This window comes from Meyerozyma guilliermondii, genomic scaffold (assembly GCF_000149425.1).
Source record: "Meyerozyma guilliermondii ATCC 6260 scaffold_2 genomic scaffold, whole genome shotgun sequence".
Lineage (NCBI taxonomy): Eukaryota > Fungi > Ascomycota > Pichiomycetes > Serinales > Debaryomycetaceae > Meyerozyma > Meyerozyma guilliermondii.
In genome coordinates, this window is record NW_001809799.1 from 354,518 (window position 1) to 379,490 (window position 24,973).

General features: G+C 42.5%; 11 protein-coding genes across 11 annotated transcripts; 7 read left to right on the top strand and 4 right to left on the bottom strand. All coding sequences in view use genetic code 12, as the record gives it.

The window, feature by feature from the left end:
* Window positions 1-28: 28 nt before the first annotated feature.
* Window positions 29-2,425, top strand: PGUG_01383 (histone demethylase; the record flags this gene model as incomplete). The annotated part of the gene is made up of 1 exon (XM_001485662.1): window positions 29-2,425. One exon carries the CDS (start codon window positions 29-31, stop codon window positions 2,423-2,425), a length of 2,397 nt encoding a protein of 798 aa, XP_001485712.2.
* A 585-nt stretch (window positions 2,426-3,010) lies between these two features.
* ATP2 (F1F0 ATP synthase subunit beta) lies at window positions 3,011-4,480 on the top strand (the record flags this gene model as incomplete). The annotated part of the gene is made up of 1 exon (XM_001485663.1): window positions 3,011-4,480. The coding sequence occupies one exon, from the start codon at window positions 3,011-3,013 to the stop codon at window positions 4,478-4,480; it is 1,470 nt and encodes a 489-aa protein (XP_001485713.2).
* A 482-nt stretch (window positions 4,481-4,962) lies between these two features.
* On the top strand, window positions 4,963-5,973 carry STE24 (zinc metalloprotease; the record flags this gene model as incomplete). The annotated part of the gene is made up of 1 exon (XM_001485664.1): window positions 4,963-5,973. The coding sequence occupies one exon, from the start codon at window positions 4,963-4,965 to the stop codon at window positions 5,971-5,973; it is 1,011 nt and encodes a 336-aa protein (XP_001485714.1).
* A 78-nt stretch (window positions 5,974-6,051) lies between these two features.
* Window positions 6,052-6,768, bottom strand: EXM2 (Exm2p; the record flags this gene model as incomplete). The annotated part of the gene is made up of 1 exon (XM_001485665.1): window positions 6,052-6,768. One exon carries the CDS (start codon window positions 6,766-6,768, stop codon window positions 6,052-6,054), a length of 717 nt encoding a protein of 238 aa, XP_001485715.1.
* A 198-nt stretch (window positions 6,769-6,966) lies between these two features.
* On the top strand, window positions 6,967-8,376 carry PGUG_01387 (uncharacterized protein; the record flags this gene model as incomplete). Its single annotated transcript, XM_001485666.1, has 1 exon — window positions 6,967-8,376. The coding sequence occupies one exon, from the start codon at window positions 6,967-6,969 to the stop codon at window positions 8,374-8,376; it is 1,410 nt and encodes a 469-aa protein (XP_001485716.2).
* A 102-nt stretch (window positions 8,377-8,478) lies between these two features.
* PGUG_01388 (uncharacterized protein) lies at window positions 8,479-9,174 on the bottom strand (the record flags this gene model as incomplete). Its single annotated transcript, XM_001485667.1, has 1 exon — window positions 8,479-9,174. The coding sequence occupies one exon, from the start codon at window positions 9,172-9,174 to the stop codon at window positions 8,479-8,481; it is 696 nt and encodes a 231-aa protein (XP_001485717.2).
* Window positions 9,175-10,234: 1,060 nt separating this feature from the next.
* On the bottom strand, window positions 10,235-13,147 carry PGUG_01389 (uncharacterized protein; the record flags this gene model as incomplete). The annotated part of the gene is made up of 1 exon (XM_001485668.1): window positions 10,235-13,147. One exon carries the CDS (start codon window positions 13,145-13,147, stop codon window positions 10,235-10,237), a length of 2,913 nt encoding a protein of 970 aa, XP_001485718.2.
* Window positions 13,148-13,912: 765 nt separating this feature from the next.
* On the top strand, window positions 13,913-14,737 carry PGUG_01390 (uroporphyrinogen decarboxylase; the record flags this gene model as incomplete). The annotated part of the gene is made up of 1 exon (XM_001485669.1): window positions 13,913-14,737. The coding sequence occupies one exon, from the start codon at window positions 13,913-13,915 to the stop codon at window positions 14,735-14,737; it is 825 nt and encodes a 274-aa protein (XP_001485719.2).
* Window positions 14,738-14,928: 191 nt separating this feature from the next.
* PGUG_01391 (uncharacterized protein) lies at window positions 14,929-16,755 on the top strand (the record flags this gene model as incomplete). The annotated part of the gene is made up of 1 exon (XM_001485670.1): window positions 14,929-16,755. The coding sequence occupies one exon, from the start codon at window positions 14,929-14,931 to the stop codon at window positions 16,753-16,755; it is 1,827 nt and encodes a 608-aa protein (XP_001485720.2).
* A 42-nt stretch (window positions 16,756-16,797) lies between these two features.
* On the bottom strand, window positions 16,798-19,464 carry RDH54 (DNA-dependent ATPase; the record flags this gene model as incomplete). Its single annotated transcript, XM_001485671.1, has 1 exon — window positions 16,798-19,464. One exon carries the CDS (start codon window positions 19,462-19,464, stop codon window positions 16,798-16,800), a length of 2,667 nt encoding a protein of 888 aa, XP_001485721.2.
* A 933-nt stretch (window positions 19,465-20,397) lies between these two features.
* Window positions 20,398-24,630, top strand: PGUG_01393 (tRNA methylation protein; the record flags this gene model as incomplete). The annotated part of the gene is made up of 1 exon (XM_001485672.1): window positions 20,398-24,630. One exon carries the CDS (start codon window positions 20,398-20,400, stop codon window positions 24,628-24,630), a length of 4,233 nt encoding a protein of 1,410 aa, XP_001485722.2.
* Between the last annotated feature and the right edge of the window lie 343 nt (window positions 24,631-24,973).

The window sequence follows — 24,973 nt, forward strand, 5'->3', positions numbered from 1 at the left end:
CGAAATCTCATTATTGCTGGAGTCCAACATGACGATAAATTCCTTCAACCGGGCGTTGTTGACGCCATGTCCCATTTTACGGCCCACAGAAAAGGAGTTCGAGGACCCGGTGGCGTATCTCTCACGACCAGACGTAGCCAAGCTAGGCGATGACTTTGGAATAGTCAAAGTGGTGCCTCCACAAACGTGGAAACCTGAGTTTTCACTTTCCAACGATTTCAAATTCCACACAAGACTACAAATTTTGAGTGATTTGGGTATCACTTCCCGTAGTAGACGCTCTTTTAAGGATAACCTCAACCGGTACTTGAAAATGATTGACCAGCGGCCGGTACGCAGTTCATTTGTCACTAAAGACCACAACCGAAAGAAGGTTTATTACTATGATTTGTACCAGGCAGTACAGAAAATAAGCTCTGGAGCGGCTATGGATGAACACAAATGGAATACCGTGAGCCAGCAGTTTGGAATAGTGGATTCACCCGATATTCTTCGACATGAATTTGAGGACAAAATTGCGTCCTATGCTCTGTTCTTGAATTCAAGTGAACAGTATTTTCCAGATACCAAGGAAAACGAAGACAACGACAACTGTATGATATGTGACGACAACAGCCGTCCCACAGAAACTCTACTATGTGACAACTGTGACAGCTCGTTCCATATGTCTTGCTTAAATCCACCAATGACCGAAGTACCACTGAGCGAGTGGTTCTGTGAAAAGTGCTTAGTAGGCACAGGAGAGTATGGGTTTGAAGAAGAGACCGACGTCAAGTACTCACTAGCAGAATTCTACGATATGTGCAAAGAATTTGAGGCAGATTTCTGCGAAGAGTATAATAATGGTGAACCGTTGACTTTGGATATTATCGAAAAAAAGTTTTGGGAATTCGTCGACATAGAAAAGTCAGATCTCGAAGTCAAGTACGGTGCCGATATCCACCACCTAAAGCCAGGACATATAAGCGGGTTTCCAATGGAGAATACTCCCGGCTTGGATATGAATAACGAGAATGTGCAAAGGTATGTTAAGCATCCTTGGAACCTCACTCGTCTTCCATTCGCCAAGGGTTCCTTGTTGAACTTTGTAAATCGGTCAATTTCAGGAATGACGGTCCCATGGATCTACGTTGGCTCTCTTTTGTCTACCTTTTGTTGGCATGTCGAAGACCATTATACGCTATCGGCTAATTATTGTCATTTTGGTGCTACCAAAAAATGGTACGGAATACCGTCCAAAGATGCAGACAAGTTCGAACAACTAATGAGAGATTCCGCACCAGATTTGTTTAAGCGACAGCCAGATCTTCTCCACCAATTGGTGACTCTTATCTCTCCTATGAAATTAATCGAAAGCGATATAAGATGTGTTGAAGTTGAGCAACAACCCAACGAAATAGTCATCACATATCCTCGTGTATACCACGCCGGGTTCAATAGTGGCTTCAATTTCAATGAAGCTGTCAACTTTACAATATCCAAATGGTTGGAGTTTGGCGAGAAACTGATCGAGGACTACAGAAAAATTAAAAAGGAAAATGTGTTTAACCATTTCCAATTGGTGGAAAACGTTCTCAAATCGTATTGCCAGAGTACTCTGCATGAAGAAGACTTTGTTCGAACCGCATTATCCAGCTATGAAAACTTTATTGGCAGACAGTTTCATATGATGGAGATATTCCGACAAGCAGGCATTTCAAGTATAAAGTCAAAGCGAAATGAAACTATGAGAAGCTTTGAAGAAGAGCAAAATGGTGTCTTTCACGATGAAACAGAAGATGACGAGTTGTGTGGTAATTGTAGAACACACATTGGATATCAGTACTTTGATTTCGACAACAAAGCTAGGGAACTGAAGAAAGAGGAAGAAGAACCCATAAAGGAAGAAGCAGTTCTGGTGGATGAAATACATGAGGGAGTAGACGAGAAGTCATCGAACCAGATCGACAACAAGGCTTTGTTCACCACCCCAGAGATTAAACAAGAAGGATTTGAGTCAACCAAATTATCTGTTAGACAGCTTCTTACTCCACAAGCATCACCCCAAGAAATAATTATCAAGCGACGTTTGTCAGACACTGAAGAATATCAGAACGATCACAGAGACGAGGAGGAACACCTGGGCAAACGAAGAAAGTCAAGTCGTATTCAAAAATTAGAAAAAGAACAACTCCAACGAAAGGAAGCGGCCGCCCACTCTATCGCTCGCATGTACCATAAAACCAATAATGATCTTCTTGACAAGCAAAATCGGGTAAGATTGTGCCTCCAATGCTGTTATGACCGGTATGGACAAGAAGTGCCCAAACACGGACAATTAGTAGTGGAAACTTCAATTGAAGATCTGAGAGATTTGATCCAACAAGTGAAGAGAAGACTTGAGAGAAGAAACGGCGTGGACGTTACTATGTTATTAAATAGTTAGAACATGAGGTAGGGTAAAGGACTTTTTGCAACTACAGAAAATTGATTTAGATAAACAATTTCGAAAATCGTTTCGAAAGTCTTCAGTAACTATTTGCAGCCGCTATGCACTCAATCTGCAACCAAAACGTCCCGCGAGCCGGCGCCGGGTAATCGCGGCTCCACCAATGAAAAGCGGCGCGGGACGGAAACGGTGGTCGGGTGTCGTTCTCGCGCTCTCATTGGCCAATGCCGCCCATTCGCGACCCGGTTGCCAGAACAGCGAAAAGTTCATATAAGGACAGGATTGAATTTTCTTTTCATTCGAGAGGAATCTTAAACCAAAGTTTTTTTTAACGATGGTTCTTCCAAGATTGTTTGCCGGAACCTCCCGCAGTGCCTTCAGCGCTGCCAAGAGGAACGTTATGTTCAACAGGGGCTTGGCTTCTGCTGCTCCTGTTGGCGGTAAAGTTAGGTAAGTAATACCCTTCAAATATCTTGATGACGGGCCAACTTTGGGGTCAAAGGAGCATACCACCGTGTTCAGCACCGTCAATTGATCCTCCCCAACGACTTTGGCGGGTCGTTATTCGATTGTGTAGCTCAAATGACATCCGCCAATCACCGGTGGCCACCGGATCAAAATTCTTCAAACGATTTTTCACTGGACAATACTAACTTCAGAGCTGTTATTGGTGCCGTTGTGGATGTCCACTACGAGGACGGTAACCTTCCTGCTATTTTCAACGCCTTGACTCTTAAGAACGGTGACCAAAACTTGGTTTTGGAAGTTGCCCAGCATTTGGGTGAAAACACCGTCAGAACCATTGCTATGGATGGTACTGAAGGTTTGGTTAGAGGTGCCAGCGTCACTGACACTGGTGCTCCTATCTCTGTGCCTGTTGGTCGTGGTACTTTGGGTCGTATCATCAACGTTATTGGTGAGCCAATTGACGAGCGTGGACCAATCGAGTCCAAGCAAAAGAAGCCCATTCACGCTGAACCACCATCGTTCGTCGAACAATCCACTTCTGCCGAGGTTTTGGAAACCGGTATCAAGGTTGTCGACTTGTTGGCTCCATACGCCAGAGGTGGTAAGATTGGATTGTTCGGTGGTGCCGGTGTCGGTAAGACTGTGTTTATCCAAGAGTTGATTAACAACATTGCCAAGGCTCACGGTGGTTTCTCCGTGTTCACCGGTGTCGGTGAAAGAACCAGAGAAGGTAACGATTTGTACCGTGAAATGAAGGAAACTGGTGTCATCAACTTGGAAGGTGAATCCAAGGTGGCCTTGGTGTTCGGTCAAATGAACGAACCTCCAGGAGCTAGAGCCAGAGTTGCCCTTACCGGTTTGACCATCGCTGAATACTTCAGAGATGAGGAGGGTCAAGATGTGTTGTTGTTCGTCGACAACATTTTCAGATTCACTCAAGCTGGTTCTGAAGTGTCGGCTTTGTTGGGTCGTATTCCTTCGGCTGTCGGTTACCAACCTACTTTGGCCACCGATATGGGTTTGTTGCAAGAGCGTATTACCACCACCAAGAAGGGTTCCGTCACCTCTGTCCAAGCTGTCTATGTGCCAGCCGATGATTTGACCGATCCTGCTCCTGCTACTACTTTTGCTCACTTGGATGCTACCACTGTGTTGTCTAGAGGTATCTCCGAGTTGGGTATTTACCCAGCTGTCGATCCTTTGGATTCCAAGTCGAGATTGTTGGATGCCTCTGTTGTCGGTGAGGAGCACTACTCGGTTGCTTCTAACGTTCAACAAACCTTGCAAGCTTACAAGTCTTTGCAAGATATCATTGCCATTTTGGGTATGGACGAATTGTCGGAAGCTGACAAGTTGACCGTCGAGAGAGCCCGTAAGATCGAGAGATTCTTGTCTCAACCATTTGCTGTTGCCGAAGTTTTCACTGGTATCAGTGGTAAGTTGGTCAGATTGGAGGACACTATCAGATCTTTCAAGGAAGTCTTGGAAGGTAAGTACGATCACTTGCCAGAAAACGCCTTCTACATGGTTGGTGGTATCGAAGATGTCGTTGCCAAGGCCGAGAAGTTGGCTTCTGAGAACTAGGCATAAAAGTAGATATGTAGAGAATATATCTGTTGTTTATCAAGCATCTCTTAACTGGTTCTCCACATTTCGCGCGAAATTTCAAATTTCAATTTCTGGACACATATTCTTTAGAGATGTTTTCGTTGGCAAATGTAAGTATACAAAAAGCACCACCAAAGACTTTCAAACCTCTAACATAGACGCTTTCGTTTCTAGATAACTCCAATCTTAACTGGAAATCGATAATTATCGGATTTACAATTGGTCAATATGCGTTTGAAAACTACCTTCTGTACCGTCAATACAAAGTGTTGAAAAAGGCCACTCCTCCTCCCTCATTGAAGGCAGAGATTTCTCAAGAGACGTTCGACAAGTCCCAGGAATATTCAAGAGCCAAGTCTAAATTTGGTTTCATTACGTCGACACTTCTGTTGGCACAAAATTTGGCTGTGATCAAGTATGATTTGTTGCCCTACTTCTGGAACGTTGCTGGAAGTTTGATGCAAAAGTCAGCGTCCATACTTCCCAAATTCATGTCTGGAACAATTACCCAATCACTTTTTTTCTTGAATGTTATCTCAATTGTGGGAGACATCGTTGGCTTGCCTACGTCGTACTATTACAATTTTGTCTTGGAAGAAAAATTCGGGTTCAACAAGTTGACTAAAAAATTGTTCATTATAGACACGTTGAAATCTGCAGCTTTGCGGATTGTCTTTGTCACCCCTATACTTGCTGGCTTTTTGAAGATTCTCGACCATTTCGGCGAATCGTTCATCGTTTATATGTGTGTGTTTGTCTTGGCTCTCCAATTGATTGGAATGACCATCTTCCCCATCTTGATCCAGCCCCTTTTCAACAAATTTACTCCTCTTGAAGACGGCGAATTGAAGACAGCCATTGAGAATCTTGCGGCACAACAAAAGTTTCCATTGAACAAGCTTTATGTCATTGACGGTTCCAAGCGTTCGTCCCACTCCAATGCCTACTTTACTGGCTTGCCATGGAGCAAGCAGATTGTTCTTTATGACACCTTGATTGAACAGTCAAGCGTTGAAGAAACTGTAGCTGTTGTTGCCCACGAAATCGGCCACTGGAAACTCTCGCATTTGGTACAAATGTTGACCTACATTCAAGCACACATGTTCTTCGTTTTCTCGATGTTCTCAGCGTTTATCAACAACCATTCGTTGTACTCGTCGTTCGGATTCACCACTACCCAACCAGCTATGATTGGGTTCATGTTGTTCAACGATATCTTCGAACCTGTTGAAAGCGTTATGAAGTTTGCTCAGAACTTGCTCTCCAGAAAAAATGAATATGAGGCAGATGCTTTTGCCAAAGAACAAGGTTATTCCGATAACTTGTCGGTTGCACTTATCAAGATGCTTAGTGAGAATTTGTCTACTATGGACGCAGACTGGTTGTACTCTTCGTACCACCACTCTCACCCAATCTTGTCGGAGCGTTTGAATGCTCTCGGATACGTTTCAAAGAAGAAGATTGCTTAAGAGATAGCTTGAACAAACAAATAGCTCAATTCACTACTTTTTTCGATTCTGTAATGCTAATGCTTTCGTCGTAATTCGTTATACAGCCCTCCGTCTTCTATCCCGTAATTCGTCGTATGCAGCTCTCATCTGGACGTATCCCAAATGAGTTTTACCAATGAAATGGTCGGCTAGCCGTCGGTCGCTATCGAGTCTCGACAAGTATGCACCACATCCCTCACATACTTGAAGTTTCTGCTGAGCGGACTGCCCCATATTTTCGGCTATATGACGGGCCGATTCAGCCACTTCTTCTCTCTTTTTACATAGTACGTTGAGACGGGCTGTTTCTTGTAAACCCATATTGATCTCACCATTTTGCACCAAACAATCGATTTCTTGCGTCAAAAGTCCAATTCTTATATCGAGGTTCTCTAGTTCCTTGGTAACCTCGGCGATCTTTGCCTTTTCTTCTGGAGTGTGTTCCAATCGTCTTAATGCTATTTCTGTGTTGCGATCGAGCTCATTGATGTATTTTTGAAGATGCCTGAAATACTCGTACTCAAATTCGGGGAACTTCTCGCCTCGCTTTTTGCGATACTCATATTCCATTTTGTGCTTCTCAAGATGAAGCTGAGGACATTTTCCAAGGTCTTGCTTGGTTCCCACGAATAGATCATGAGGACAAACTCCTACAAGAAAGCTCTTGCAAACTCTGTGGCTTGTCAAATCAGGCTCCCGTCGACGCACTATAGGAGATATCATGGCATCCTTTCCCATAAGCTGCTCCAAGAGCTTCCTTTGGTCCTCTGCCATTATTATAATTTGTAGCTATTAAATGTTTAGTTAGCGAGTCGCGCACTCAATTTAGTGGGACTCTCAATTTAGAGAGATGCCTCAGAAAAGTGCCGCCGCACCTCCGCTGCGCTATGGCTTCGCAAAGTTCCCCAGCCGCTCCACACGTGAAATGGGAGCTGCGAATTGGTCATTTAACCATATCAATGACAAAATAAAATGAGGAAATACCAGTTGATCGGACGCAAGAAACTCTTCTCAAAGACAAAAATAGTGGACTATCCTCCACTGCACATTCTTTCATTACCTTACGAGGTTCTCATCGAGATAATATCATACCTCGAGCGAGATATAAAGGCACTTTTAGCATTGACCAGAACATGTTCTCGACTTAGAACCATAGTAAACAAGTTCTTCTTGTACCGTGACGTGGTTTTCTCGGCCACCAGGTTCCGAAAGTTCGTGGGATATCATCTACCAGGCCATAACTCCTCCCTAACTAAGAAATTAGGTTTGAACGATTCAAGTACCCAAATCAACCTTATACAACTGATTAAGTTTATAAAGCCTCCTATGGAGAAATCAGAAAACTACTCAACAAATATAGGCGGTAGCTACAACGTGGAAAGCGTCCATGCTCGCCTGAACCGTGACATGTATAGCGAGTTTGTCAGTGGCCTACGATACTTGTTAAAAGAAGATTTTGGTCTCAAGGCAGTGGAAATTTCCGAGGTTTCTCCAGGATTCGAATTTCCACAAGACGTATATATAACTCCCAGATCCACTACTCTGTCGTGGAAAAAATCGAAACCGACTCGAACCTTACAACACTTGAAAATAAGTGCCCAGAATGGTTGGTCTATTCCATTCAGTTTCTCCCAAGTTTCGCTATTCTTCTCAGTTTTCGATATCATTGAAGAACTCGAACTAACAAACTTTATCATAGACAAGGAGAAGCTTTGCTCATCCACGGTACCCCAAGTTCAAATCAACAAAATCACCTTGAAAGCGTGCACTTATACAACGCAGAAACAGGTTCATTCGAAAACCAACTTTTCTCCCATGTTTGGCAATTGCTCGTCCTTGGCGCTCAGAGATATACATCTGGTCCTGGACCTATCAGTCATCGACTTTATTAAAAACAACCATCAGCTTTCGTCCTTAACTCTCGATATTGACTCGCCTGTTTTTTACTCAGCAGTGAATGATGAGCGCAAGTTCAACTTTGCAAGATACAATTTGTTCTTCAAGCTACTTTGTTCGGGCGAAGGTGGTTACGCTTCACTAAAAAAGCTTGAGCTTGAAAACTTCGACCTTATAAACGATTGTTCTCATGCGGCGGTTGACCCGTCGCAAGACGATGACTGGGTTCCAGCTCCAACAGATAATTTCGAGACGTTTCTACAGTACGTGAGTGCAATACCAAAGCTAGTCATTAACCTAAAGAAAGAGCGAAAGGTTGGTAATGTGTGCGTCAGGTGTGGCTATAGTAAAGAAAACACTCCAGAGACCCCATCAGCCCAGAATGCAAATGGAGAATGGAGGAGAATCATCTCCAAATTGAATAATGGGAGTAACGAAGTAACTGTAAGAGATAGCAATGGCTCCCGGTTATTTCAGGCGTCTTGACTATGCCAGAAACACGAAAAACACGAGTGATAAAGCAGTATAGAAGTATGCTTTCCAAGAAAGCTGGAAGGACGCATCTTTGGTTAGTAGTGATATGCTGTCTTAGTCAAACAAGCTTTGGTACCACGATGATATGCCTTCTGCCATTTGGTGAAACCTATCGACAAGTCCACTGAACGACAGCTCATCGCTATCATCGTAATAGCTAAAATAACCTTGATCGGCGTCGTCTTCATACGTACCGTTTGTGTATGGTTCAATTCCATGCATAATATCGGCTATCTGCATCACTTCCATCACAGGCTTATAAACCTCACCTGTATGGTCGGTGACCACAAACCGTGAAACGAGCTTGTCCCTTGTCAATGGCACATATTTTCCTGGTGTAACATACACTTTCTTGGACACTTCAAAAACTGGCGGTGGGAGCCCACGACTGATGTCTAAGGATTGATAGCTGTCTTGACATTGGAGCTGAGTGAACCTTGACCTTCCCTTTGCTTTCAAGTTGGTTTCCTTTGCATTCAAACGCATAGCCTTGTGGATGAATTCCGTATCAATTGGCGGAAGAGTTTCAAACTGCCTCTTGAGCGCAAAGAAATCTGGTAACAACTTGACGTTTCCATTTATGTCGAGTTCAACGAGACCATAGTTGTTGGGCTCCTGAGTGAACTCATAAACAAGCCCACCGCTAAAAACTCCAAGCATACTAGTCGAGTAGATTGCCTGAACCTCGTCAAATCTTCGAGGCAATACCTCGTTGCAACCGTACCTGATGTTAGTATTTTGGGCTTGCATCTTGTTATGTTTGCAACTTACTCAGATAAAAATAACGGCTTTGTATAGCTGCTATAATCGTGGACGAGAGTGTCGTATCCACTCGTCTTAAAGGTCTGAACCCCACACCATTGGTAAGAGTTGACACCATAAAAATCAATAGAATCCAATGGGGATTCACTTGCACATTCAAGGTATTGAGACAATGGCATCCGGAACTCCATGTCATCAGCTGCTGAGTACCCAACTGGTATATGTCTAAGCGCGTTCTGCTCAAGGTACATCTTGATATCCTTGACCACGGCTTTGACATAGACAGGTGAATTCTGCGTTAGTACTGTACTGTTCTTATGGAGTTGATATACTTACCGTTGCAGATATCTTGTCGTTGATGATCTCGTTTCCAGCGAAAAATCCTAGGGTATTGTTGTACAGAGAAAACTGCTCAACCACTCTGAGCACGTTTTTCAAATAGTCATAGGTGTAAGTCGACCATGGCTCATAGCGATTAAGATGATGACCCTGCAAAGGCGAATTGACATCCAAAACTAGGTAGATACCTGCTGCCGCTAACATTGACATGCAAACGTCATGGTCCAAGTTTGGATGTACAGAGTAAACTCGAATGGTCTGTGTTAGCAAAACTCAAAATCCCTCCTTGTGATACTTACATTAATTCCCAATTCCTGAAACAAGGGGATGTCCCTGGCACACTCCTCTGGACTGGATAACGGATCCTTATGAACTGTTACACTAGATGCTCCTCCTGGTTGGTAATCTATACCCTTGATCACAAACTGTGTTAGAATAATTTGCAACAATTGAAGAAAATACATACCGGCTCCTTGGTGATTGAATCTATAAAGAAACGACCATGGACCTCAATTGGGTTGACGCTGGCACTGACACCCGCAAGGAATGCACTCCATTTGGCTAACGCTTGTAATAACATTATTAGCTATGTGGACTAAATGTATATCAAGTGGTTCACAAATGGCTGCAAATTTGCGAGTTTGGGTTTGTGTCAGATATCATAAATAATAATGCTATACAAGAAATATACGTTATAGGCATGTCTCGGTCACACAAGGACACTCTTTTTCACATTCACAAGACCCTGATCTAGGTTGGCCCATGTCACATAGTTTGGTGAATAATGCAAGAGCTCAGTATAGGCGGGTATTCTATCAACGATCTTTCCTTTTTCGGCTATCTGACCAATCTCGGCCCAGTAGCAGTCAACTGATACTTTTAGCGTAGGCTGAGTATCAGAATCGTCCAAGCTAGCCACCCATTCAACCCCTATACGATATGGGCGATTCCAGTCGAGTTTATTCAATTTGAGGTCGGAAATGCCGGTCATATTCTTGTAAACAAAGTTTCCGTAGTCATCCTGTGAGAAGCCTTCTGGAGCTTTCATTGCGTTCACCTTATTACTATTCTTTAGGTCGTTTTTGTAGACAACCACAGTTTTAACCACACCGCTCAGACGCTTACCACCTGTATCTTCGCGAAATGAAAGACGACATTCTCGATTCTTTTCTGCTCTAATCTCGAACTTTCCACTCAACATACCAAAAGGATAATTGATACTAGACGAAGAATTGCTGAGAACTTTGACCAGCAAGAGATCCTGAGCGTTTTTCGTACCGGGAGCAAGGTGTGGATTCAAGCCCTCATAATTGCAGATCGTCATTCCATCTGCCTTTGCATTGCACACTACTTCAGTTTCGGATTCTTTGACGGACGGTAAGTCCCTAAGTATTTCGGCAATTGAAGAATTGGCTCTACCAGAGGCACTGACAAGGTTTGATTTTGGAGAGTTGTCCAAATCAATTGTTTGAAGGAATCTGAGCTTCAATGGGTTAGCTTCAGTGAATGGCTCGCTAATTACAATAGCCCCTAAGCCATAAACGAAAAGGAAGATGGTCACCAAGAACACAATGCGATTCACCTTGAAGATGAAGGGAAGATAAGGAACAGCAACAACGACAGCCAAGAGTTTGAGGGCTCTGAACACCAAATACTCACTGGTAGCTGATTCTTGCAAAGTCTTCTTTAAGCCTTCAAGTATTAACCATCCATAGTTATACAGCAAGAAGGAAGATATGGGAACAATGAAGAGAAACTGGATTGACCAGTCGTAACTGTAATGCTTCGTTGGGGGTGGGGACTCAATAACGTTTACCAGAATTGCTGATGAGGCTGAGGACAGGATGTGACCCTCCTGCTCAACATGGGCACCATAGCCTTCTTCAACCGCATGCTCAAGCAATGGCTCGAGCTCTTGGTTGTTCGTGTGTACAGTCCGAGACCTTTTGAAGAGCCAACAGAGTAAGCCAAAAACACCTCCCGCTGCCTGCAAGATATAGAGAAGCGTCAACAAGAATTCACCTGAATGTTCGCCATTGAATTGCAGCTTAGCAATGTTAGCCGTAGACCAAATAAGAGATACCCAGAACATGAAACTTATTTGTAGTATAACCACTAGCTTTTCATCGTGACGTGTGCCCTTGAACTTCCAGAACAACAAATTAATTCCATTCAAAAGCAAGTAATTGGCAAGTACAAAGAAGGAAAAGTAAGTTAATGCAATGATGCCTGCGGAGGAGTTTGGAAGGAAATTGTTGACTGAAACCACAAACCAGGAGCTGAAGTTGTCCAATAAAAAGATGGAAAGAATGAACGAAAGTGGGAATTTGAAAAATGTAACCAATGATACCGACCATTTGCGATGTGCAAAAATTAGTGCGAGCAGGATAAGACTGACAAGTGGCACTAAGACCATCAATAAGACGTTGACTCCAAAAACAAACGTCATTGGCACCACGAAGAAATAATTAAAGATTGAGGTAAATGCGGCAGCTTCTTTTTGTTTCGCTTCAACATCGAGGTCAATTTCACCACCAACTACTCCATTAGTGAAGTCAATTGTACTCGAAAGCATATGCCATAAAGACTTCTTGTTGACGTTTGCAATATTATCCTTTGCTGTATGGTACATATCTCTTGGACGGAAAAAAGCCAAGTCCAAACCACGAAGATGTCCAAGCTCAGCATAGTACTTGTAGTCAGTTTCACTATGAACCAAACGAGCACTGAAAGCTTGTTGGAAAAGCGAGCTGGCGTAAGGGAACCTCACATTCTTGAAGTACTTGGCAAAACCATAATCCGTACCTCTGAACAAAATAGCCTTGCCTCCAGCACCAGTTCCCTCTAAGTTCAAAAAGTACTTGATCTGCTTGAACCAAGGATGAGAGAGAAATGCCAAGGCACCATACAACCCGAATTCCTCGTTGTTGTTGAAATTGATGATGATTGTACGGGCAGGTTGCGAAGTCTGTTTTGCTGAAAAGTAATTGAGAATACCAATGAGCGACGCAATGCCCATTCCGTCGTCAGTGACACCAAAGCTCGAAGGTACCGAGTCATAGTGAGCACTAAGGAGCAATGCGGGAAGTTCTGGATCGCTTCCATTGATGCGTACAATCAAGTTGTTGCTTTCGTAGTAAGTCACTGTAGATGGAGCAGTTTGGCGTAAGAAACTATGGGTATTATTGAGGTCATTGTCGTATTCCATGTACGATTTCTTGTCCACAAGGAAGCCAATTATATCTTCAAGGTAATCATGAACCCTGTCATTTGCTTCCGAAGCGTAGGTGTGTTCATCTCTCGCAATCTCCTGAAGAACGTCCCAAGAATGGTCTAGTATTTTCAGTTCAGACTTGTCTGTGGGAAGACTCACGGAGAACTCCAAGCTGCTGTCGTAATAAGAGAGCAAAACAGTGGCTATAACGGAAAGAAACACTAGAATAGTCAACGAAGTTTTGCGATAACCAAACAGGGCTCTCATCGCCCGGACAAAAAAGTTGGCATTTTCACAAGATTCCGGACTTTTCCGGTGATATGGCTCATCATTGGGGACCCTATTACTACCATCTGCCATCTCGTGGGACCCTCTGGTAGCAGAGGAGTTCAGGTCTGCTGTGGTCATGGATATAAAGAAGAGTAAATTGAGGGAAGGCTGGAGAGGCTGGTAGAGTGCGCAGTTTAGATGCAGGAAGACAGCAGAGGAAGATAAGATAGAGGAGGTTAATAGGTCATAAAGTGAATAAACGACGTGGAAATTGAAGAGGGACAAGCATAGAAATTCAATTACCCATACTGAAGGAATTTCGCAAATTAAAATTTTATAGCTCAAACAATAAACGACTACTAGCTCTTACCTTTTTTACCAACTATTCAACGGCTATCAATAGTAAAGAAAGCCGGTTCTATTACGGAATTATATCTTATGAAAACTCAATTGCAATTGTAGACTTCGAAATAATTAAACTTAATCCGCTGAAATACCGCTTTCCACTAGCATTTCCACCTTCAGCTTCACCGAGACTCGGTCGTGCATGGCGATTTCCTGGGGTAGAACGCACTTTTTCACGTTCATCAGGTAAAAATGACATTTGCTCCGTTGAAGAATGACCTCCTTTTGAGAGCCGCCAGGGGCGAAAAAGTCGAAAGACCACCCATTTGGATCATGGTGAGTATTATGGTACCATCAATTTGAATTTTTGTCTAACATCAGAGACAAGCTGGAAGATACCTTCCTGAATACCATGAAGTCAAGGGAAAAAGAGACTTTTTTGAAACATGTAGAGACGCCGAGATTGCTTCGGAGATCACCATACAACCAGTAGACCATTTTGATGGCTTAATTGATGCAGCTATAATTTTCAGTGATATTCTCGTGATTCCTCAGGCTATGGGTTTCGACATTGAAATGGTCGAAGGAAAAGGACCGGTATTTACGGACCCATTGAGATCACCCGAAGACATTAAAAAAGTCAACTTGAAGCCTGATGTGTTAAAGTCGTTAGACTGGGCATTCAAGGCCATCACTTTGACCAGAAAAAAGTTGAACGGAAGAGTACCGTTGCTCGGTTTTGTGGGAGCTCCATGGACATTATTGGTGTACATGACCGAGGGACAAGGGTCCAAGATGTTCAGATACGCCAAGCAATGGATATACGAATACACCGAGGAAGCACACCAACTTTTACAGGCCACAACTGACGCTTGTATCGAGTTTTTGGCCCAACAAGTTGTTGCTGGAGCCCAAATGTTGCAAGTTTTCGAATCATGGGCTGGAGAACTTGGTCCTCACGAATTCAACGAGTTCTGTTTACCATATTTGCGTCAAATTTCTGCCAAATTACCTGCTAGACTCCGTGAGTTGGGCGTAACTGACGACATTCCTCTTACCGTTTTTGCCAAGGGAGCCTGGTACGCCTTGGACGATTTGTGTGATCTGGGCTACAATTGTGTTTCTCTCGACTGGCTCTACAAGCCTGAAGATGCAGTAAAGGTAGTCAATGGCAGAAGAATTACGTTGCAAGGAAACTTGGACCCAGGTATTATGTATGGGTCAAACGAGGTAATTTCTCAAAAAACCAAACAGATGATCGAGGGTTTTGGGGGCGGAAAGCAAAACTACATTATCAATTTTGGACATGGAACCCACCCCTTCATGAAGCCCGAGAAAGTTGAACACTTTTTGAAGGAGTGCCATCGCTACGGCAGCGCTTAGAACACCGATAATATCTATGTAAATAATTCATTGTTATAAGTTGGTAATTCAACGTATAAAGTAGCCTTAAACTTATATACTGAATAGCTTGTACCTGCTCTTCGTTTCTGCATTTCTGTCTTCATTTTTCACTATTTGCAGCTGCTCACTATGAGTCAAATTCTTGATTCGCGAACATTATAAAATAGAAAATGCCAAATTGCTTGCCACTAATGACCGATTTATACACATATGACATACCCAAGCAGACTTTGGACCTGCTAGAGCTCATGGTTTTTGACTCGTGGATGGCAGAAGTGCCAGTAGCACAAGAAAGCAAAGAGAATCATCCTCCAAAAGAAAAAGAGAACGACAAGAATCGATGTCAAAAATGTAATATTCTACTTATTGGCTCCGATGCTGAGCGGAGAAACCATTATAAAGGCGATTTCCACAGATATAACTTGAAAAGAGGTACAGAGGGCTTGCCGCCACTTTCTGAAGAGGAATTCGAAAATATACTAGAGCAAGGCTCGATGGAAAGTATATCAGGATCTGATAGCGATAGTGATTACGACTCACAATTCGAAAAAAGCAAATCCCCTACGCCTAAATTGACTGACATGGTCGAAAAGCTTGGCCTCGATAACATGGAGACCTCTTCAGTAAGTCACTTGAACACAAGGTCACCATATATTTATTTCAAGTCCCATCAATTGCCCCAAGATAAAGTCTATGCTGTATACAAGGCATTGTTCAGCGATAAGGACTTGACTGAGGATCCGAAAGAAGCATTAAAACGGTGGTCTAGTCCTCCGTATAAAAACGGAAAATCAGCACTTTTGATGATTGGTGGTGGTCACTTTGCTGGAGCAATTGTCTCTCATACTCGTAAAAGTGTCCACGGAAATGCCCCAAACAGCAAGATTTCGAAAGAAGAACAAGCGGTAGAACTTTTGGCAAACAAGTCGTTTCACAGATACACTACAAGACGGAAACAAGGTGGCTCTCAAAGTGCTAGCGATAACGCACGGGGCAAGGCAAATTCAGCAGGTTCCAGTATCAGACGATACAACGAGCAGGCATTGATTCAGGAAGTCAGAGCACTACTCACAAGCTGGCGAGGTATGCTTCAAGAATGTGATAATATTTTCATCAGAGCCAACGGTGCTTCCACAAGAGGCATTTTGGTCGGATACGAAGGTGCACCTTTAAAGTCCAGTGATCCACGAATCCACAGCTTTCCATTCACCACTAAGCGTGCCACAACTTCAGAGCTCAAAAATGCATGGGCGAAACTCACAACCATATCAATTCAAGACGTTCCCAAGTCCGACGAGAGGAGCCGCCAAAGACTTCAACAGCAATTAGACAGCCTCTCAAAATCAACCACAAAAACCACGAAGGTTCGCGAAGAAGAGTCCAAAGAAGTGCAGTCGACCAATGAAATTATCAGTCTACTCAAACGTTCGAAAGCACCTCTTTTGATCAGCTATTTGAAAAAGAACAGTATACTGCCCAATTTCGAACTTGAACCCAAAGCAAACTTCAAGCATTATCCCACACCATTGCATTATGCTTCCGCACATGGCTATACGCACATGATCCAGGTATTATTGGTGACTTTAAAAGCAGACCCAACTATCGTCAATGAATTTGGAAAGAACCCAGCTGATCTTTCTGCGAACGCATCCACCAGAAGAGCTTTTCAAATCGCCAGAAACAGTCTTGGAGAGAGCTATTGCGACTGGAAGAACGCCAGTGTTGGCAGCCCCATGTCTAGAGAGGATGTAGCCAAGGAGGAAGCCGCAGAAGAAATGAAACAAAAAACTGAAAAAAGGCAGCTACTTGAGGAAAGCTTAGCAAAAAAGACTGAATTAGAGATGAAAAAACCCTCGATCCAATCGAATGGAACCGTTGGAGGCAGCAAAATATTGACGGCTGCTGCCGACTTGAATGCTTTGACTCCTGAGCAAAAGATGAGAGTCATGAGAGAACAAAGGGCTCGAGCTGCTGAAGCCAGGTTAAAGGGAAAATAAAGGGAATGGTTAACATCACATAGAGCACAGCAATATATTGGTTCAGGCCTCAACTTCTTTCATACCCGACGTCTTTGTCATCACAAACGTTATAGGTGATGGAATTCCCTTCTTCTTCATGTTATTTACAATTTCGTTGACCGCTTCATCTTCGCAAAAATGGCCCTCCTTCACATCAAAGTGTCTGTAATCCTGCAACGCTCTTCGCATATTGTCTTTTCGAGCCTTTGGACGTTTGTCTTCCTGTTTAAAGTCTAGTGCTGAAATGTATCCCAATTGACTAGATGTTAAGTCTTCCAGTGAATTCTCGCTCAGGTCTTCTAAAGGCACTTCTGCAAGTTCACCATCTCCTCCACATTCACATTCAAGTAAGTCATGCGTACTGCTTGATGTTTCGGAAACTGAAAAGAGATCCTTAAGATCGTCCGAATCGAATACGTCAGTTTTGGAGTCAACCTTATTATCCAAAAACTTGTCGCTCAAATTGTTTTTCATCAATTGCCTTTGAAAAATCTTTTCGTCAATGCATCCAGTGGTTAAAAGCCGGTAAATGAAAACCGGACGCTTTTGTCCATCTCGATGAATTCTAGCCATGGCTTGTAAGTCCACTGAGGGGTTCCAATCGTTGTCAAAAAGAATTAACCTTGAAGCTCCAACCAAATTCAACCCCACACCCCCAGCTTTAGCTGAGAGCAAGAAGATCATAGTGGATTCAGCTGACAGTTTATTAAACTGGTTAACCAACTTGTCGCGTTCTTTATTTGCAGTGGTTCCATCAAGTCGTAATGATTTCATGTTAAGTTTGTTGACGGACTGCTCGAGAAGCTTTAACGTTTGAGTATAGTTGGAAACTAGTACAACCTTTTCACCTAGACGTTGTATTTCCAAAAGTAATGGTATCAAGACAAGAAGCTTACCACTAGTTTTATTGTTGAGTTCCACGTTCAAGCCAAAATCCAGACCCAGCAATTCTGACTCCTCCACTTTTCCCTCTGGGGCTAGCAAAGAAGGTGAATTGCATATCTTTTTAAAAAGTGTTATAAGGCCAAGGATTCCGCCCCGGGAACCAGAATATGAAGCTTTAAACGTCTTTGAGCGTTTAATATCCTCAAAGAGCGATAGTTGTAATGTCGTTGGTTTGCAAAATAATATTACATCAGTCTTCGTTGTCAAGAAGGAAGATAGAATGTCGCTTGTTCTCCTCAATGTGAATTCGTTGGTGAGCGCTATTAGCTTACTTGACAATAGGTCTCCTCTGTCTATAATTTCCTTGTTTGTGCAATTCACATCTCTAGACCTTAGGATGTGTCTGATGTAGTCCTTTTGGAAAGAAGAAAACAGCCCCAAAATGCCAGGGTTGATAAAGTCGACAATGGTAAAAAATTCAACCAAATCATTCTGTATGGGTGTTCCAGTCAAGACAATCTTCTTTTCAACATCAAGATGTTTCAATACTTTCAAAACTTTGTTCGTGCTGCTTTTAAGGCGATGACCCTCATCACAGACTAGAAGGTCAAACTTTATCTCTGAAAGTTCTGATGCACAGGTCAAAACCTTTTCGTATCCCATGATCAATACGTTGTAGACTCTGTTCTTGCCAAAGTTTTTGATATCCTGCTTGTCTGCAGCGGCACCTTGTTTCCCGTTAATCGATAAAACACCCAATCTATTTATATCAATCCACTTCTTGAACTCTCTATTCCAATTTGCAATAAGTGTCACCGGACATACAATTAACACCTTGTTGCATACTTGAACACCATCTGAGTTACGACGAACAAGTTTCCATATCAATGCAATTGTTGAAAGGGTTTTACCCAAGCCCATTTCATCGGCCAAGAGGGCACCCTTTCCTTGATATGAGCGTTGACCGGTAACACATTCATGTAAAAAGGCTACTGCTTCTTTCTGGTGGGGACGCAAGACCAGGTCAAGTTTGGAGTCGATATCTATACCTGAGTTCTGATAATTTTGTTTGAAGACAGGTTGTTGTTTCTGTATTTTGTTGTTGGTTACATCCAGAAGTGGATCTCTGGCGTGTGGGGCCGACTTAAGGGAAGGAATAACAGGTTTAAACTCAGAGGAAAGACCTGACAGATTCTGAGAGCTTGTCATAGAAGCCGAACGACTAGCTGGTTCACGAGATATAGACTCTCCATCAGTCACTGCTGATATTTCATAGTCGATTTCAGCTTCATAACCACCAAGCTTAATTATACCGTCGATATTAGTATGCCGTGCTCGAGCTATTTCTCGAGATTTGGAGTCAAGCTTTAGCGACATTGAGTCCACCATGACCAACAATATCCCGTCTCCCTCCCATGTCTTGTTCTTACGGTTCGATGTCTTTCTCCATTGGACGGCAAAGCGCCGAGTTGATGTTTCATTGGATGATGGTGGGCTTGAGTGAGACAAAGTCGAGCTGTATATGGAATGCAACTGTTGTCTTTTTCTCGAAATGGAATTCTGTGAGTTTGAACCTGGAGCTATTTTGATGTCTGGTGTGCTAGTCGGTGGTTTATTTGATGTTTTAGGTAACTTTTTTGGTGAATTGTTTGCGGTGATGGTTGGGTCATCTTCATTGACATTTGATCTGCGTTTTCCTGTAGGTGATGATTTTAGTTTTCCGAATGTTTTAGTCTTCAGCTCGTCACCGCCTTGAATGAACGGTCGTGGAGGCCGGAATGGTGCCGATGGACCTCTTTTCATGATATGTTTAAGTCTACAAATCGGCTGCAACAACACGCTTCAGTCGCGTGTTTTTCACCAGTACACCATAGGAATATCATTATTATACATACTAAACTAAGCTTTCACAGAGTCACCAAACAAGTAGTAGTAGCATCGGGACGTCATGAACATGATGTTGGATGGCATGTAGCAGTAGAGCCCATAAGCTATTAAATAGGTGAAAGCGAGAATTAAGAAGTCTGAGTTAGCAGATAGAACAGAATGCAAATAATCAATGGAAAGTGACCAAACATCTCGAAGAGTAGAGAGTAGAAAAGGTCACCAAACGGGAAAGTTTTCGGTGTGTCAATTTTTGGTTCGTTTCACATATGTTTGAACTTTCACTTATTCAAATTCAGTCTCTTGTGCTCCATTCTCAGCCGATATACTTACGAAGTATTAATTGTTCTGCAGGGGTAAGCATCGCAAAGGGGACATGGTGGTAGTAAAGAGTATATAATCTTGACGGCGACTTTAAGAATGCCATTTTGCAAAGAAATATTTCTAAACTGGCGCGCGATAAATCCAGGTAACGAAAACACCCAGTACACCAAATAGAGCCGATAATGGAAAACCGAGGAAGCAGGAATGGATTTGAGATGTAAATTGCTAAAAATTGTTGATATCTACAATCTATGGTGATTCCATGCTGGGTTTGAGTCAACGTTTTAGCATTTTTCGACATGGATGTAGGCAGATTTACAGCATAGGAGCTACTCCCAAATGGTAAAAAGCCATAAATTTAGCCTGCACGATCACCGTTTATGGAACTCGATTGATCTGTATACTGTATGGTGGAATTTCACAAAGGAAAGCTAACAACTTTCAAGTGTCTTGCTGCAAATTCCTGTATATACCTGCACATCGCAGCCGAGATGAGATGAGCCGCGCGGTTGGTGGAGTAGCTAGAGGATGCCAGATGAAAGACCACTTTCACACATCAAGACCTCGCTTATTAGCGATGAATTGAGTCAAAATGAGATGGTGGACACTGTCCATGGTTTGTTTGCTTTGCTAAATTCAGAAATTGAAGAACTGCAACAAACTCTAGCTTGTGACTGTATTTCCATATGGATAACAAAGTGTCTAAAAATGAACTCTCAGGACTTGGCATCTCAATTCACATTCAAATACGCAGATACAGTCTTCTACTACGTCCTTGATCTTGGAGGAAAAGATACCGGCCCTCTTGCCAATTCTTTGTCTGGTCTATTCACCAAGACTATCACCATATTGAAGAAATATCAGCAAAACTTTCAAGATACTTTCAAGTCGTGGATCGACAAGACAATGACTATTCCTAGTGATTCCAAGCAAAAGTACATGCTTATCGAGAAAGTTGGGAGTAATATAGACGACGAGTACATTGCTTCTCACTACCTGGAATTCTGTGCTAATGCCATACAAACTATGTCTTCGAATCGACTTGCGAATGTTATAAGCAAGGCACTTTTGACCACCTGGAAACCATTTCTCAAGACACAATTCCCCGAAGAAACAGTAATGCAATGGCTCAATGTGTGGTTTGATACGGTATTGAAGGGCTTGAAAGATTTGCAACTTCGTTCAAATATAACAACTTACCTCATGCCACTTTTGTTCAAGCAATGTCCCTCCTGCTATACTATATTCTTATCCAGAATCGAAGGTCCTCTAGGTTTAAGTGAAGATTCATCGACTGATCTTTTGATTGGAACATTGAAAATTGGCCAAGACTTGGGTCTCAAAGGTGCTGAAGGAACTTCCACCAAAGCTTTGTTACCTCTTCTCACACACAGAAATGGCGACTTTCGAAATCGAGCATTACAACTACTTGTAGGCAGCAGAAGAAGCACCGACAAAATCGACCAAGAGATATATTTCACGATTATCTCAGAAAATTTACTTGCTTTATTCATTCTGGAAAACCAGGCAGTGGAAAGTCAGAATAGCTTCATCTCCACGATGAGACAGTTTCTTATCCGCATCAGAGACTCATGCCACACCGCTGAAAAATCCCGTTCCAACTCTAAGCGACAAAAGGGCAGTGATACAGATAACTTGACTCAACAGATAGATGAGGCAAAGAAGTTTCTTGTTCATTTGATCAATACAGCCAAGTCCTACATGGTTCCAGAGTCTTCTTTCTCCCAGCATAGTTGCTCTTTGCAGCTTATTGAGCTTATAATTGAAGCTAGGGTATGCCCAGACTTGAATCCAAAGTCGAAATTACTAGTGCAATCGAAGCATATGCTCCACAATAAGTCCAAGTTTCCTTTCTCCATTGAGGTCTTTGATGCTGAATTGATACGAATTTTACTCGATGATCATACGAGCAATTACCGCTATATCAGAGAACACAGCGCTCAAATACTATTGTCATATGACCCGGAAAAACTTTCAAGTATGATTCTTCAGCACTATGATGTACTATACAATCGTGCTCTTGCACTACTTGCTGACCTTAAGGGTCGTTCAAGTGAGGGAGGGGCATTCATTATCAAGATTTTGGGACAGGTTTATCTTGAAACTGAGAGATTCGACTCATTTTTTGAAATTTTTCAGAAGCTTGTCCTTCAATTGGAGCTGAATATCAATGTTCTTAAAGCCAGCGGTTTTGACGATGAGAAACCCAACATTGCCCACGGTGCCCTCTCAGCCCTCAGTATGTTATGCGAGAGTATAATCGATTCAAAAGATGTCAAATTGGTCTCAGAATTGCACAGCTATGCCAATCAAATATTGTCCAATATCACCAGCATATGGGTTTCCGTCCGTCACAATTTGCAGAACGTGGCTGCGGTTCAAGAAGAGGACTTGCTTCTGGAAAAAAAGGTTGTAACGTTTGGATGGAAAGCGGTGAAAGAGTCAAGCAAATTACTTCAAACGTTGATGACTATGCAACTCATGGGGCAGACCAACTTTCTAAATCAACAATGGATTGAGGACTGTGCCTCTACGCTCATGGAGCAGCTAACAACCATCAAACATAGAGGTGCCTTTTCGTCAGTATATCCATGCTTCGTCGCACTTTGCAATCTTTGCAACAATTCATATCCAGATATGCCTTTGAAGTGGCTTGCCAAAAACATTGAAATGATTCAAAACCGAGACCAGCTCATCAGTCGACGTTCGGGAGGAATACCGTATCTCGTCACAGCGATTTTGACTTCGAAAACTGCCAATGAAGATATACAGAGCAATACTCTTGAACATCTACTAAGAATTGCAGAAGATCCATACGAGAAGTTAGAAGACGGCAAGAGAGATTTACCACAAGTACATGCTTTCAATATCTTGCGTCAAATATTCACTGACCCAGCGTTGAGTGCCCATAACTTCCGCTTCATTGGAAAGGCATTAAACCTCTCTTTAAGACTTTTCGTCTCAAAAAACTGGTCAATAAGGAACTGCTCAATGATGCTCTTCTCCACGGTCCACAATAGAATCTTTGGTAAAAGTGAAAAATTACTGGCTCGTCAATACTTTTCACTTTGTGGTGATTCAAGCAAGTTTCTAGCTAAGACTTTAGGAGATCTGATCAAGACTTCAAATTACGATATGATGTTCCCCATTCTACAAATCTTGTCAAGAATTTCGTTCCTGGATGGTGACAGTAACTATGAAGAGTTTCACCTGCTTCTTTCACAAAGCGTTCGTTCCAGATCTTGGAAAGTTCGTGAGATAGGTGCTAAAGCACTTGCTTCAATTATCATTGCAAACCAAAGAATTGAAGTAGCCCAACAAATGTTGGAGAGAACTTTAAAATCCACTGATAACAATGAAGCTCATGGCAACTTATGTTCCGTACTGGAACTTATGGAGCTCATTTCTGACCAGAAGGGACAATTGCCTGGCACACTTGGTACCTCAGTTGCGGACTTGTGTGTTCAAATTGTTCTACAGAATGACTGCTGGACAGTTCGAGGCAAAGCGACAAAGATCCTTCAAGGAATAGAAAGACTCAACAAGGAGCACCTTACAGTTCTTCTCGACTTTTTCAAAGATGAAATCGAGAAAGTTCATCGTACTCTCAATGGAGAGAGGAAATTGTGCTTGAGAAATCTACTCGAGCTCTTTTTACGAGAGACCTTCGACGAGAAATTGGCTTTCTCTTCCATTCTAGAGTATGTTTTACAACTAGATTTCCACGATGAGCTTAAAGTGCTTGCAATCGAGTTCTTACTTGAGCACGGTATTTCAAATGTTATTTTGAATACGGCTTTGGTTGACAACTTGGGAGCAATTTTGACTGAGTCTAACTGGAGATATCTTCAGACCAAGGTCCTTGAGCTTGCACTGCAGCTACCTATTTACAGCTTACAATTACCGCTCCAAACTTTGGAGGAATGGTTCAAAGATCAGAATGATCGAGACTCCATTGGTCATGCACTCACCATAATGGCATCTATGGACTTTGACAAGGCACTCATGAATGGCATATTGGACAGAGCCCAGAAACTTTTACTGGAAGAAAACTCCGAAAAGACCAGAAAATCAGGACTCACGACTGTTATTAGAGTTGCTGAAAACCAAGAACAAGCATCTGCAATCAGTTCAAGAGCCTTAATGATTGTCTATGATTCCCTTTGGGATGATAGCGAAGAGCTAAGATACATGTGTTCGGAATACCTTGCTTCAAAAGTGGAATTGAAAAGCTCTCAATCTCCATATCATATAATGGCCCGGTTCATTGATGTCATTCCAACATCTACTCACATCGCTGAAAGTGCCTGCAACTACTTTATATCTTGTGAGCCGAGAGTCTCAGAGTGCCTTGCTAACGCAATTACAAACCGTGAAAGCACAGACCAGCTCTTTGAAATTGAGGAAGTTAACTTGTACAAGAACAATATCGACCGGTGCACAAGTAGCATAAAGTTGGCTGAACATGTTAAAGATGCAATTTCTGAGACTAGGATGGAGAATATGCTTCATTTTGTGCGTGAAGACCTCCTGAAAATTGTTCAACACATAAAACTAATGGGAAAGGATGGTCCAGCTGGTTGGCTCCGCGGACGGTTCGAATTCGAAAGTGTCTATTGTACCATTATTCGAGCAAAATGCATCGAAAATATTTTGAAAAGTCACGAAATACTCGGAGAATTGCGGCTGTTGGGACCAGAATTGGAGATTCACCCTACTATCGCTAAGCTTCTTGATTGAATTTCGCAGCCAAATTCACACTAAACCTTCGCAGCCAAACTTCCGGTAGTGCCCCGACCAGCTGAAGTGTATAAAAAGGCATCGATGCGAATAATTTTCCAGTCTTAATTTCATAAGGTATGTAATCCATGAATTCGCTGATGAACGAAAACACACAACTACGAATTTCTTCACCTGAACCACCGTGTAGAACAAAATTTTTCAGAGCTTTTTAACACTGAGAATTCGATTACTAACAAAAGCTTTACATTTCTGTTCAGAAACGACTGTGGGCTTTGATACCCATTCTGCCGTAGAGTATTGTACTAGCACAGTAGTTCGAATACAACTTGAGTACAGCTTG